This window comes from Sinohyriopsis cumingii, chromosome 5 (assembly GCF_028554795.1).
Source record: "Sinohyriopsis cumingii isolate HCF-2022 chromosome 5, ASM2855479v2, whole genome shotgun sequence".
NCBI classification, from domain to species: Eukaryota; Metazoa; Mollusca; class Bivalvia; order Unionida; family Unionidae; genus Sinohyriopsis; species Sinohyriopsis cumingii.
The window spans coordinates 121,271,210-121,287,280 of NC_142965.1; the positions used below are offsets into that span (position 1 = coordinate 121,271,210).

The 16,071-nt window shown below is 33.9% G+C and overlaps 1 protein-coding gene across 1 annotated transcript in view; it reads right to left on the reverse strand.

Moving 5' to 3' along the window:
* Positions 1 to 1,382: 1,382 nt before the first annotated feature.
* Positions 1,383 to 16,071, reverse strand: part of LOC149800085 (ras-related GTP-binding protein A) — a 51,703-nt gene continuing 37,014 nt past the window's right edge. The window contains exons 6-8 of the mRNA XM_089959653.1: positions 15,644 to 15,766; positions 7,076 to 7,283; positions 1,383 to 4,808 (exon numbers count right to left, since the gene is read on the reverse strand). Coding sequence (XP_089815779.1) covers positions 4,696 to 4,808; positions 7,076 to 7,283; positions 15,644 to 15,766 — 444 coding nt within the window. The 3' untranslated portion in view covers positions 1,383 to 4,695. The remainder of the gene's footprint in view (positions 4,809 to 7,075; positions 7,284 to 15,643; positions 15,767 to 16,071) is intronic.

Here is a 16,071-nt window from a genome sequence, read left to right on the forward strand (position 1 = left end):
TAACATCTATTACTTTTGCCATTTTGAACTTGTCCTTAACACATGCAATGGAAATTTAATGTAAACAAGGCCATATGATTAAACATTATGGGCCATTATACGCACAAGGAGAAATGTACTGTTAAACATGACCACAGAATTAACATGTGTGGGGGAAATGCAATGAAAAATGTACTGTTAAACATGACCACAGAATTAACATGTGTGGGGGAAATGCAATGAAAAATGTACTGTTAAACATGACCACAGATTTAACATGTGTGGGGGAAATGCAATGAAAAATGTAATGTTAAACACGACCACAGAATTAACATGTGTTGGAGAAATGCAGTGAAAAATGTACTGTTAAACATGACCACAGAATTAATGTGTGGGGGAAATGCAATGAAAAATGTACTGTTAAAAATGGTCAGTTATAAGGATAAAGTTTTATACAGACAAGGAAAATTACTATTACACATTTGTCAGACCATCACCCACTCAACAAATGACCAATACTAACAATTACTGACCAATATTATCCCCATCACCTGTAACTTCCCTTTATAAACAAAGCCATCACCCCTACTAGACTTATTACCCCTGCAACCACATATGAAGAGAAATGTTATGAGAGGAAAAGGTTAGGAATATCCATAAATTGTAAGCAAAAATGTAATTCTACCTACCCTTAAATCAAATGGCACAAAAACGAGTGGAGATGTGATTCAAGTTTTACTTGTGAAAGATTAAACATAAGACAATGCAATCACAAGCAGATGTTTGGAAATCATTTTATAGAATATATCTGTTTCAAAGAAATTTAAATGGCCCTGAAAAGACCTTGTGGTTGTTAAGATGGTTAACACTTACAACACTGCTCCATCGTTCTGTGTTGCAGACTTTACAGAATCGCAGAGCCATAGACCAATACTCCCTTCAGGAATTCTTGCCTTACAACATAGACTCATCTCCTCCAGACAGTAGTGGCACTGACCTTGTTGGTGATCCAAGATGATTTTACACACACAAGGTAGTCTGGATTTAACAGCATGCTTCCATTTATAGTTCCCGTCTACATCTGGACTTGTCTTGAGAATGATATTAAATGATAATAAAATTCTAAAAATGCATTGATGGGTGAGTACCCTACTTTAAAAGTGCCTTCCCCATGTCCTGTGTATGCTTTAATGGAACAGCCATTATTTTATTCTCCAATTTTTTGTAACTTCATAGTATTAAAAGATACTAAAATTAATATCCATCGCAAATATCTAGACACAACAGAGTAATGTCTCATTGATGATGACAATTTGAATTGCCAAACCTTGTTTTTCAAATAAAACACAGGCAAATAACACTGGCTCTCTTGTAAGCATGTAAATATACAACTAAGAACTGAATACATGCGCATCACTTTTAATAACATAAGATTAATTCACAATATAGGGAAATCAAAACTTTCATGAGTAAAAAAATTAACTGATGCTTTCCATGTGCATCAAAAGGATTCTGCACACAACATGAATACATACAGCACACACACACACACACACACGAATGTATATTTGAGTCCATACAAGAAAACATAAACACATGCATGCACATACGAGTCCTGGGATATCAGTATATTTTTCAATGGTACAGTCTTCAGGGATAAACAGAAATTTGTAACACAATTCTGGCAAGCAAGCAATCTATTTATGAGTTGAAAAACACTAAGTAAGCAGCTATGGTTGATCATATCCCTCATTTCTGAGTCTTTCAGCATCTGCACACATGCAAACACATGGGTATATGTGCAATATATACGGACAAGTAAAACTGGTGTATTACATTCAAGCCAAAACAACTGAACACTGGCAAAGACACTTCCTGTAGCTCTCTCACATCAGCTGTGGCAGGATGAGTTGGCAGAACATCAGACTTCTTATGCACAGGTCTCAGGTTTGATGCCTGTCCATATTCATGAACTCTTCAACTCTTTAAAATAAATGAACTAAATAAATGCAGAAGACATCAAAATAGTAATAAATCTAGATACAGAAGTCTATTAAACATGCATAATTTATTCTGGAACATTTAACAAATATATGACTGATAATAATTTTCAGTGAGCACAAGGTTGGTTTCCTTTGTGTGTCCTGGAGAAAAGCACATGGCTCCCCTTTATCTAACCATCCCATAATATGTAAATAATAAAAGCAAAAGACATTTTTCCACCAATTCTGCCAAGTCATGAAAGTAATAATCATAATTATTTTGCAACATTTTCAATATTTTCTGGAAGCACTATCTATATTACAGATACTAAATGCTCATGCAACAAAAGTGTTTTTCAGACTTATTTACACAACATATGCTGTTTTTCCAGGCACTCCGATTATACTTTCAGACTTATTTACAAAACATATGCTGTTTTTCCAGGCACTCCAATTATACTTTCAGTTTACCTCAAGATGCAGACTGAGCCAACTTATAATCATAGGCTATTGGCTGCTCTTTTCCTAAGTGGATTTGCAATCTTTGAATTCTATTTTTTCTTCAACAATGCCAAGCTAGAGTTATGATCTGGTTGGGCATGTAGCTTTTATCAATGAATGAGAATTCTTGATGGCTTGGCGGAGTTTGAATTTATGGCAAATTGTCCATTCTCATCTACCAAAGCAGAGTTTGCGTAACTAATAACTGGAACAAATTTAATGGTCTTACAAAAATTATTAGTTCCCTTCATTTTCTTATATCAAGGCAGGCAGATGAAATTAAGCGAACTGATTGGACCTAATAGATGTTATCTCCCATGGTTATTTCCCCCCCCCCCGTGTTAAAACAATGAACAGCTGAAAATACTTTTAAAAGGAAATCACATAAATTTCTCAAAATAACTTTTCCCATATTAATATAAAATATATGGTGACATATAAAGAAAAGAAAATTTAGAAAAAATATTATAAACAATAGAGATGGGTGCGCAACATTTTTTATAATGGGGTACTTCTGAACCTTCCATGAAAGGTGTACTGCTATATATACTAAGGACCAACAATTCAATGTTCAGGGGATGATTCCTGATACTTTTTGTTTAATTTCTCTCTGCCAATAGGTGGATAAAAATAAACTGCTGATTTATATCAAAATAATACCAAATTATATCCATGATCTTTTTGGGAAAATATAGTTATCTTGATAAATGAAAGGAAAATATTTCAGTTCAAATGAAAATCACAGACCCCTATACCCCAAAATTTAAACGGCCAGCACATTCTAGTAGATGAATTTGTTATGTGTATGTTAATTACTGTATGAGCTGAAATCCAAAAGCTGATATTAAAGTGGGAGGTTTAAGCTTAAACTATAGCTGATACTGTGAAAGGCACTGCACTGATATTAAAGTGGGAGGTTTAAGCTTTCACTATAGCTGATACTGTGAAAGGCATTGCACTGATATTAAAGAGCATACTGATAAAAAAGGTGTTGATACTGAAACCTACAAGTTTCAAGTTATAATATTGATATAACTTGCAGGAAACTCTGAGTGGGATACCAAAGGGTACGTAAACATAAAACACACTTATTCAAACAATAAATACTTAGTCAACTTGATAAATTACTTTGTTCATACAGAAAACAAGTGCGCTCCTGAAAATTTTAGGGTCTGCAGTCATGAATACATTCAGATATGCTACTAGATAACTAAAACATGTTTTTTTATTTATATTTTAGTATATTTTTAATCTGAAAGTTTTCTAAAAGTTGGATTTGGCCCAAATGATTCACAACATTCCATCTGGCCACTGCATTTGTATGCTTAAAAAGTATCAAACATGTGATTAAAGAATATAATTATTTGTAATATTTGCCATTCGTTTTTAAAAGATCCAACTGTTTTGTAAAATACAGACTTTTAAAACCTAATTTGTTATGAATAATGAAAACATACTGTTACTATTAAAGATGTAAGAAGATTCCTTGGGAATTTCCATATATTCCTTTAATAACAGAAACTACTGACATACCAGTACAGTGAACAAGTACTGTGGTATGTACCACCGGAATCAAATACTGAAGTACCCCACTAATACCATGCACATATAAAAATGGGAATTCTTTCATCTAATTTTCTGTTAACATTAGGATCACTGTAACCTACTAACCATCAATATTCCAAACATCTTGCTTTGGGGATTTTTCTGTGGCTTGAGGAAATAAATGTCTGTGAAAGATACAGAGGACATTTTCTTTTCCTACATTAACATGAGATATATTTCAATGTGTGGTTCAGAAAAACATGACAGTTTAATGAGTGGTGATGCACTGGCATGATTAATATGAAATGAGCTATACAAATAGACAAATACTTGTGTCACATTTCTTGACGTAGCACAACTATTATCACTGTCATGCTAGGCAATAAACATAAAACAAATTATAAAGTGCATATATATAATTTTATAATCTAAGATAGTACGTTACTTATGGATGTTGGCACCATTCCCTAAAAATCAATATACTGTTAATTCAAAATAGGATTGCTTCGCTCATAAAACATTATTTTGCTATGGCTATTCATGCAGAACTCAGAATAAAATAACGACCAGAGATTTGAGGATTTTCATAACTATTCTATCAGTGCTCAATTTTGATGCCAAAAATATACTGAAGTAGCCTAATGTTCAGTGTCCTTGTAGGGTCATTCCATTATGCATACTGTTGTCCTCAGTGAGTTGTGGCTCTAACAAATTCTGATGACCCCTGTGGCTGATCAATCTTTTCCAATTTTTCAAAATGACGTCTTGCATTTTTTATGTTGATTAGCGTGGCAGCTGAGGCTGTAATGGTAAAATAATGAAATTACAAAATTGATTTATAAAAGTTAATTCCTGGAACTCACAAATGACTTTTCATAATTATTTTGTACTAATTTTGCTTTGACCTGTAACACATGGCAAACTGGCTATAAAAAAAACGTCATGTGACAGATAGGACCTGTAACACATGGCAAACTGGCTATAAAATGTCATGTGACAGATAGGACCTGTAACACATGGCAAACTGGCTATAAAACGTCATGTGACAGATAAGACCTGCAACACATGGCAAACTGGCTATAAAACGTCATGTGACAGATAGGACCTGTAACACATGGCAAACTGGCTATAAAATGTCATTTGACAGATAGGACCTGTAACACATGGCAAATAGGCTAATGGTCCTGTAACAGATTTGACTGCAACACCTGGAAAATAGGCCAATGAGGCTGTACCCTACTTCGAGCTCTGCAGCATCAAGGTCATTTAAGATAAACCAAAGTGGGTGGTATTACAAAAAAGCAGACAGATGATATAGCTCTACAATGATACCAAATAATCTGGACATTCTAACTGCACTACAAAATACAGAGGGAAAACCTAATTTTTTGGACTTGTTTTATTTTCACCCAAAATTCGCTCATAGTCTGAATCAGATTTTGTGTCCGGATTTTAGGCCTTTTGGCCTCAGATCAAAGGCAGACCAGTCTGAACTGCACACAGACAGGTGAACCTTTGCAAATATGGTGGGCATTTGGAATAAAGAGTGGTCCCCATACAAAAATGATGGGTCCATTAAGCAAAAAAAAAAAAAAATCCAACTTTTACCCTTCTGCTCATGCGCAAGCAACATAACCAAAGGAAAACAATGTTTCTAACACCACTAGGCATTAGTTTCACGGAAAATCTGTTGAAAGTTGATGTATTATGATGTATTCAGAAATAGTTCCAATATGTCTTTCCTCCTCGCATTTCAGGCAAAAATGACAAAAACCTCCAGGACTGAAGGTGTTAATATTTGTGGATTTCATTAATTATTGATAATTTTTTTAGATCTTGATCATATAAGCCTTCATTTTAAGTTGAATCAAAATCTGAGCAGAGTGGTAAAAGATACAAAATCACCTCATTATTAAGTGGACCTTGCCTATTATCCAGCTTTTTATCTGAGATCTTGATGACATAAATATGTGTGTGTGTGTGTATGTGTGATTTGGATTTTTAACCTCGATTGAAAAAAACAAAATTTTGTCATATCGCAATGATGTCTGCAGTGTGGCAGTTTATTTTTATGTCTAGCACTGGGGCATCATGTCCCACCCAGTCGCATTATCCTGACACCAGTACTAACACTAACCTCTAGCGAGGCAGCTGTCAGTACCATTTTTATTATGTCTTTGATACGACTCGGCCAGAGTTAGAAAACGTGACCTCCCACATCTGAGGCAGTCACTTTAACCACTAGGGCATTGGAACATAAGCATATATTCCTTCAGATTGGTCACATGCTCAGCCAATCAGATGCTATCTCACATCATTATTTTCAAGCATTATCAAACTCGGTTGCTTGATGATGTAAGCAAATATTCCAAGTCTGATCTCAATCTGATAAAAAAAACATATATGGCCTCCAGAATGGTTACAATTCCAGCCAATCAGAGGCAAGATCACTTCATTAATATGCATTGACTTCATTCATTAATGAACATGCCCATTACCTTCATGATATAAGCAAGTATTCCAATAAAAAAAAATAAACAGCCTCCAGAATGGTATCAAGCAAATGTTGAGAGACAACAAATGATGAACAATGGATCCAAGACAGCACCATGCCAAATGTTCATTTGGTTTGAAGAGTTGGTAAACTCGTATACATATATCTACAAATCAAATGTTTGATTCCAACTATCAAGAAAGCAATGACAGTGATATAATGGGCAACTAGAAAATTATGTTGGGCAGTCTGATTTTCAAAGCTGTTTGCTTAGGGACACCCTTAATGGTGGGAGCATACAAAATATGGTTGACATAACATCGTAACACAAGCCAATGTAGTAATGGTAGTAAGTCTAAATATTATTATGACGTGTGAGGAAGGAGAGCACTCCAATAAGACAAACTGGAATTTCTGTATAGGCATTCCACCCAGAAAATTTCTATCCATACTAATAAGAGATATGAAATATCTCTATCTCAAAATAAGGATACATAAATTAATTTGTGTCATTTGAATGAATTTACAAGAACTCTATAAATAAACACTTAATGATAAATGGCAAGAAACTTACGAATTCCTGGATCTGACATAACCACCATAACGTATGTATTTTGTGTGAAGATATCAATGAATGCAGCAAATGTTGAATTTCGGATCTCCATGCTCTGGAAGGAGGCAGCTAGTTTACTACAGCTGAGTTTAAACTGCTTGATGATATTACTGATCTTTTCAAATCTGTGCACATCACGATGGGGTTTTCTCTCACAGTGAGATATTACCTGTAAATGACAATGTTCACTTCAAAAGTTCTCATCTTATAACTACATAATCATAATTATCCACCCCAACCAACATTCCTTTCTATATTATAATATACTATTTTAATATTACTTATTAATAATGATAATAGTAATGCAAATAACAATAATAATAATAATAATAATCTCATGCAGACAGCAATATAAAATTGAGACATGGCACAAAGATTTTAAGATCACAAGAAGAGAATGTTTGCAGAATTATAAGAGCAACTCGAATAGACTGGAATGCTATGTCAAAATTTTTTATAGGAATGAAAAATAAGACTGTTTTTTCTTCAAAAATGCTTAGTGCTGAAACCATCCCTGATATTCTTGTGCAATAAGATTTTCAAATTAGCCACTGTGACAGCCATATTAGATGCAAGAATAATACCAGTTTCATTCAGGAAAACACAGATACCACTAGAAAGCTTTTGGTGAAATCACCACATAACCATCCTTACAACAGAATTAGTTTAACAAGATTTGCAATGCTTCATTATGGCAGCCATATTTGAGGTCCAACTGGCATTTAAAACCAACCATATATCCTGCCATGCTGGATGTTAGATCAGCACAGTGTTCATTTAGTATGAAGTAGCCATCATAAAAAGTCTTCTGGTGAAAACCCAATACAGACATTTAGTATGAAGTAGCCATCATAAAAAGTCTTCTGGTGAAAACCCAATACAGACATTTAGTATGAACTAGCCATCATAAAAAGTCTTCTGGTGAAAACCCAATACAGACATTTAGTATGAACTAGCCATCATAAAAAGTCTTCTGGTGAAAACCCAATACAGACATTTAGTATGAAGTAGCCATCATAAAAAGTCTTCTGGTGAAAACCCAATACAGACATTTAGTATGAACTAGCCATCATAAAAAGTCTTCTGGTGAAAACCCAATACAGACATTTAGTATGAACTAGCCATCATAAAAAGTCTTCTGGTGAAAACCCAATACAGACATTTAGTATGAACTAGCCATCATAAAAAGTCTTCTGGTGAAAACCCAATACAGACATTTAGTATGAACTAGCCACCATAAAAAGTCTTCTGGTGAAAACCCAATACAGACATTTAGTATGAAGTAGCCATCATAAAAAGTCTTCTGGTGAAAACCCAATACAGACATTTAGTATGAAGTAGCCATCATAAAAAGTCTTCTGGTGAAAACCCAATACAGACATTTAGTATGAACTAGCCATCATAAAAAGTCTTCTGGTGAAAACCCAATACAGACATTTAGTATGAAGTAGCCATCATAAAAAGTCTTCTGATGAAAACCCAATACAGACATTTAGTATGAACTAGCCACCATAAAAAGTCTTCTGGTGAAAACCCAATACAGACATTTAGTATGAAGTAGCCATCATAAAAAGTCTTCTGGTGAAAACCCAATACAGACATTTAGTATGAAGTAGCCATCATAAAAAGTCTTCTGGTGAAAACCCAATACAGACATTTAGTATGAACTAGAAATCATAAAAAGTCTTCTGGTGAAAACCCAATACAGACATTTAGTATGAAGTAGCCATCATAAAAAGTCTTCTGGTGAAAACCCAATACAGACATTTAGTATGAACTAGCCATCATAAAAAGTCTTCTGGTGAAAACCCAATACAGACATTTAGTATGAAGTAGCCATCATAAAAAGTCTTCTGGTGAAAACCCAATACAGACATTTAGTATGAACTAGCCATCATAAAAAGTCTTCTGGTGAAAACCCAATACAGACATTTAGTATGAACTAGCCATCATAAAAAGTCTTCTGGTGAAAACCCAATACAGACATTTAGTATTAACTAGCCATCATAAAAAGTCTTCTGGTGAAAACCCAATACAGACATTTAGTATGAACTAGCCATCATAAAAAGTCTTCTGGTGAAAACCCAATACAGACATTTAGTATGAAGTAGCCATCATAAAAAGTCTTCTGGTGAAAACCCAATACAGACATTTAGTATGAAGTAGCCATCATAAAAAGTCTTCTGGTGAAAACCCAATACAGACATTTAGTATGAACTAGCCATCATAAAAAGTCTTCTGGTGAAAACCCAATACAGACAAGACTATCCATCTTTTGGCAAAGAGATACAATTTTCATAATCACCAATGTCAAAATTAGATATCAAAGATTACCCAGACAGCATAACATTTCTTTCAGTGAAAACCCTGTGCTGGTGACCATACTGGATGTCATATCAGCACCATTTTCATTTAATATCAACTAGACATATGAAGGTGGCGCTCACCAGATAATATGTACTTTTGAGAGAGTGACGTATGTAAGGTGAAGTAGTTCGCATTTAAAACATGCACAGTGGAGAGAACGTTTGCATACCTCTATGCTACATTAATGTAATGTGGATGATATTTCTTTTGGATATTGTACTTTTGGAAATTTTACATGATTTAAGCACACTGCTAACTAAAATGACTGCTCCCTTGTGTTAAAAAATCAGTCTGAATTAGTCTAAAGTACACTATACATAGCAGCTATTAAAATAGGGAAAATGAATTTTGCCAGACTAGACAATACCAGCTTCTGAAAGTGCAATGAATGAATTACCAAATATATAAAATGTAAAAAAAGTTATCGGCTCTTTTTTATACAATTGACCTCTGAAGTTCAGGAAGTGAAAATGACCAAGTAGAGCTAGCACTTTTTTGAAAGGTGCACATTTGAAGTAAGGCCAAGCTGTATACTCTATAACCCATAGTACACCCATCAATCATACACCAAAATAAAGGGAATTAAAGGTTCTTTGCATTATACCTAAGATATACAAGGTCTTTTTTAAATAGCCAGTATAACCAGTGAAGAAAGCCGGGGACATTCTTTTTCTTTAAATTCCTAACCCTATGCAAAATGCGAAACTGTATAGCGCCACCTTAAAGAAAATAAAAAAATGTTTGCAATTATTTTTTTTTATTTTCATATAATTATGTATGATGTTCTGAATAAAATGGTACATTCATATTGCATTTAAGCATGAAAATAAGCTAATTATGATCATTTTTCTCTTGCTTACATAATTTGCCATGAGGTATGTTTGTGTGAGTAGTGACCTTAATTATGGGAAATTAGAAGACTTAGAATATAGGAATAGAGTCAACTTAAATTTAAAACTGTTGCAATAAGTGACAGAAATATATGGTGAAAATGTTTCTTTTCATTTATTTGCAATGAAATAAAAAAATAAATGAAGAGAAAGTGAATTCGCTTCTTCCATATTAAACAATAGGCAAATATTTTACACTTTGACCTTTGACCTTTATGAAGCTGATGAGTTACCTCCCTTTTCTAATTGTAAAATTCATTGTTGATATCTCAGAAATAATTCTGGCTAGTTTCATGTTCCTGTCATTCAGCATAACATTGGTTGTTATGTTTACAAAATGTAATGTGCATTCTTAAAATAGCTCACTTTTATCATGGGGGGGGGGGGTAGGCTGGACTTGTTAGAGACTCTGACACTCATAAATACTGTTCTGTGGGGAAAAAGGCAGGAGAATTATTCATAAGGATTGTTTTGATGCTTGCGACTTAAATGTTTCAGCCATATAAACATAATTAAATCATAAAAAATAATACCTACATCTTCTTTATGGTGGCGCTCACCAGATAATATGTACTTTTGAGAGAGTGACGTATGTAAGGTGAAGTAGTTCGCATTTAAAACATGCACAGTGGAGAGAACGTTTGCATACCTCTATGCTACATTAATGTAATGTGGATGATATTTCTTTTGGATATTGTACTTTTGGAAATTTTACATGATTTAAGCACACTGCTAACTAAAATGACTGCTCCCTTGTGTTAAAAAATCAGTCTGAATTAGTCTAAAGTACACTATACATAGCAGCTATTAAAATAGGGAAAATGAATTTTGCCAGACTAGACAATACCAGCTTCTGAAAGTGCAATGAATGAATTACCAAATATATAAAATGTAAAAAAAGTTATCGGCTCTTTTTTATACAATTGACCTCTGAAGTTCAGGAAGTGAAAATGACCAAGTAGAGCTAGCACTTTTTTGAAAGGTGCACATTTGAAGTAAGGCCAAGCTGTATACTCTATAACCCATAGTACACCCATCAATCATACACCAAAATAAAGGGAATTAAAGGTTCTTTGCATTATACCTAAGATATACAAGGTCTTTTTTAAATAGCCAGTATAACCAGTGAAGAAAGCCGGGGACATTCTTTTTCTTTAAATTCCTAACCCTATGCAAAATGCGAAACTGTATAGCGCCACCGAAGCCTTTTAGTAAAACACCAAGCTGATATGACTATCCATTCTGGGGATAAAAATTATTTTCAATATGGCCACTGCAATGGTCTTATATGATATGTGGATAGAACCATTTTCATTTAGAACCAATTAAACACAAAAAGAAGTCTTTTGATAAACAAAGTCATATCGCTGTTACCTTCTATTCTGGGGAAGATGCTTTTACATGATGGCTGTTGTGGCGATAAAAATATTCGATGTCAGACTGACATCATTTTATCGTAAGAAGTATGTTAGTGAAATGCTCGTGTTGATATGACCATCCATTCTGGACAAGTAGTGACAAGTCCAAACCGAACTTCCATTTGGACCAATTAGACATTATAATAAGACTTCTAGTTAAAATCCTAAGTTAACAGGACTTTCCATTTTCAGAAGTAGTGGTGTGATTTTTAAGATGACTGTAGTGGTGGCCATATTGAATGGCAGATCTGTACCCTTTTGATTTAGGACTAACTAGATATCATAAGAAGTCTTTTATGGAAAACTGCACTTTGATATGGCCATCCAATCAGGAAGAGTAGCAATAGCAAGATTTTCAAGATAAGATAATGGATGTCTAAGCAAAAACATCTTCTTTTAAGACCAGCTTGATCTTGAATGAATGTGTGTAAAGTTTTATATCAATACCCCAAGTTGATTTGGTGTAGCAATAAAAAGTATTTTAGGACCAGCTTGACCTTGGGATGAATGTGTGTAAAGTTTTATATCAATGCCCCAAACTGATTTTGGTGTAGCAATAAAAATGTATGCCAGCAGACTATTATCATGGTCTGTACCAGATACGAATTAGAACAAAGAATCTGCTTGCAAAGATTAAAAATTAGAAAACCAGTCTGTTTTCTCCCAACTAGGACACACAGCTGCTATAGGTGGCGCTCTACAGTTTCGCATTTTGCATAGGAGGGTTAGGATTTTAAAGAAAAAAAATTTCCCCCGCTTTCCTCACTGGTTATACTGGCTATTTAAAAAAGACCTAATATATCTTTGGTATAATTCAAAGAACCTTTAATTCCTTTATTTAGGTGTATGATTGATGGCTGTAATATGGGTTATAGTGTATAGAGCTTGGCCTTACTCCAGATGTGCACCTTTCAAAAAAGTACTAACGTGGTCATTTTCACTTCCTGAACTTTAGAGGTAAATTGTATAAAAAAGAGCCGATAACATTTTTTTTTTTTTACATTTTATGCATTAGTAAATTCATTCATTGCACTTTCAGAAGCTGGTATTGTCTAGTCTGGCAAAATTCATTTTTCCTATTTTAATAGCTGCTATGGACAGTGTACTTTAGACTAATTCAAGCTAATTTTGTAAGCACAAGGGAGCAGTCATTTTAGTAAGCAGTGTGCTTAGATCGTACAGTTTCCAAAAGTACAATATCCAAAGAAATATCATCCACATTACATTAATGTAGCATAGAGGTATGCCAACATTCTCTCCATTGTGCATGTTTTAAATGCAAACAACTTAACCTTACATACGTCACTCTCTCAAAAGTACATAACTGGTGAGCGCCCCCATAAACAGAAACTGAGCTAAAAAGTTTTAAAGTAGAAATCAGCATGTTTCTTGGAAATAGGGAAGCTGCTATAAATAGAACATAATACTGTTAGGAAAGTGCATGCAAGGCTACGGACAAGCATACTCTTATGTTGTAGTCATGTAGAAGCAGTCTTTTCTAGAATATGGTCTGAAGGATTGATGGGATGTTAATAAAAATGAGAAAAGAAATGTTATTTGTTTGGGAGGTGGACATACCGAAAATGCATAATCCAAATATGGTTACTCATAAAGCATAATTTGGTGAAAAAAGGCATAATCATTACACCAAAAGTGTATTAGTTGGCATGTATGAATATATGTCATAAGAAATCTTCTGGTGAAAACTCCATGCCCATACGACTTTCTGTTCGGGAGTAGCAACAACAAATTTATGCTAATGGACTATTTTCATTCAGGACAAACTAAATGATGTAACTCCGTGTGCATAGGACTTTCTGTTTGGGAGTAGCAATAACAAATTTATGCTAATGGACTATTTTCATTTAGGACAAACTAAATGTCGTAACTCCATGTGCATATGACTTTCCGTTGGGGAGTAGCAATAACAAATTTATGCTAATGGACTATTTTCATTTAGGACAAACTAAATGTCGTAACTCCATGCGCATAGGACTTTCCGTTTGGGAGTAGCAATAACAAATTTACGCTAATTGACTAATTTCATTTAGGACAAACTAAATGTCGTAACTCCATTCGCATTGGACTTTTCATCTAGGAGCAGCAGCGATAAGATTTTCAAGATGGCTGCTGTGGTGGCCATGTTATACATCGGATAGGTGACATTTTCATTTAGGACCGACAATACATCATAATAAGTCTTTCTGTGAAAACCTCAAGTTTACATAACTATCTATCTAGGAGATGTAGTAATAAAAATATGTCAAGATGATTGCTGCAGTGGACTTACAAGATGCCTCGGAGCACTTTTTTCATTTAGAACCAACAAAACCACTGGATACAAATGTGTACAAAGTTGCATGGTAATCCTCCAAGTAGTTTAGAATGAGTTGAAATAACAGTCTTGAGCTAATGGATGCATAGACACTGGAAAACTAACAACAGGCCATCCTATGAGCTCATCCAGTCTATGGCCTGTGGAGCTAAACAGTGAAACACTAGCACTCAAGGCTTCTTTCTCACTGATTATGAAATGCATTTGAAAGGGTACCAGACTAAAACCAGCAGATCAAGTGACAAGTTCACTTCCTACCTAACGATAAAGTATTTCATGTAATAGCTACAAATTAGTTTCACAATGCTACAGTTGTCACTGAAGGAATAAGTTTTGCAAGTGGTACAAAATGTCAGACATTTGCTGTTTAAAATGAATTGTGACATCAGTTCAACTAAATAGAAAAAAAAAAAGAGTACCTTGATCATTGCTAAGAAATGTCTTGTCACATCGATTACAATGAATAACACCAGTTCTACAATCAGCAGCAGTAAAAGTAATGGAATGATAGTTACAGCCAGATGTTTGTATTCTAATTTTATTGACATGGCATTTGAAAGGTTTAAATAACAATTTAAGATTATTGATGATTCAGTTAAAAAGGGTGGTCTTACAGAAAGGGGGACTAATATATACAGTACCTGGTCTCCACAGCCAAAAAGTCAACAAACAACCTCTGGTAATAAAGTTCAACAGAAAGGCTCTATCTATGATAGTTTCACAACAGTTATGAAGCATCAAAACAGATAATATATCAAAAGTATAAGGCAGAAGTCTTCCTAGGATTTTAAAACTAGGAGTCCAGGAATCTGATAAGGCATGGAAATGTTTCTCTGCACTATTTGTCAAAATCTCTATGGTGAAACACTGCATGACATAATTCCATACCTGACAACTTATGTATTTATCTAGTTCAAAACACGTATTAATCTAGTTAAAAACAAAATTCTATTTCTTAGCCTCATAACGCCAAGGTTAAATGACTATGATATACAATGAAAACAATGCCAAATGTTAAATGGTTGTGACATACAATGAAAACATCAAAAATGAAACTTTAACAAAACATCCAAAAATGTATAAGTCTAAAAAGCCACGAATAAACTCTTTAACTTTGTAAAAGTTGAAACTTCATGAAAAAAGTGCATTAATTTTTATTATCTGAAACATGTTCATTTTTGTGCAATTTATCCATTTATACTGCATATTAAAAACAATTTACTTTGCCGCATGTTAAAACAGTGAACAGTTTCATTTCACATCTTTTCACTACCTCACTGTGGGCATATGTGGGGATTATTATCATCGTCATTAAACTATCTATTGAGCAATAAAAATTTGAAAGGGTATTTGTTACTGTTGAAATAAAATTACTCTTTCATACCTGGTCATGTAGAAAAAAAAAAAAAACAACAAAAGGGACCTTTTAATTCACAGCTGTCAAGAAAGGACAAATTTATTTGTCTGTTGACTGTCTTAACAAGTTTTCATTTGTATTATAAACATAAAGCGTACTTACCAAAAACGTTGCTCTCTCAAACAGTAGCACTTCATCTGCATCAATTATTTCTGTGAATTTCCTGAGGTTGCTTTCCAACTGTTGGACGTTGGGAATCAATTGATAAACAATGCTGGACCAGGCCTGTTGTGAAAAATTTAACACTGTGATAAAACAAGTCATGATTTTATCAACGAGTTTTTTTCAAAGGTAAGAATGTTGACACTAATATGATAGAATGGTGTTTTATGCAATGGAAATAAAAAGGATATAATAGAGATTGCTTGGAGGCTTCAGGTAATTCTACATTAAACAGGATCAAAGGGATAAATGTAATATGAGATGTTGATAATCATGTTTCTTTTTATGATTATAACCAGTATCCTTCTATATAAAACCAATCTAAAATTTATACTTTATCTTTCATCTTTATCTCTTAAAATAAAATT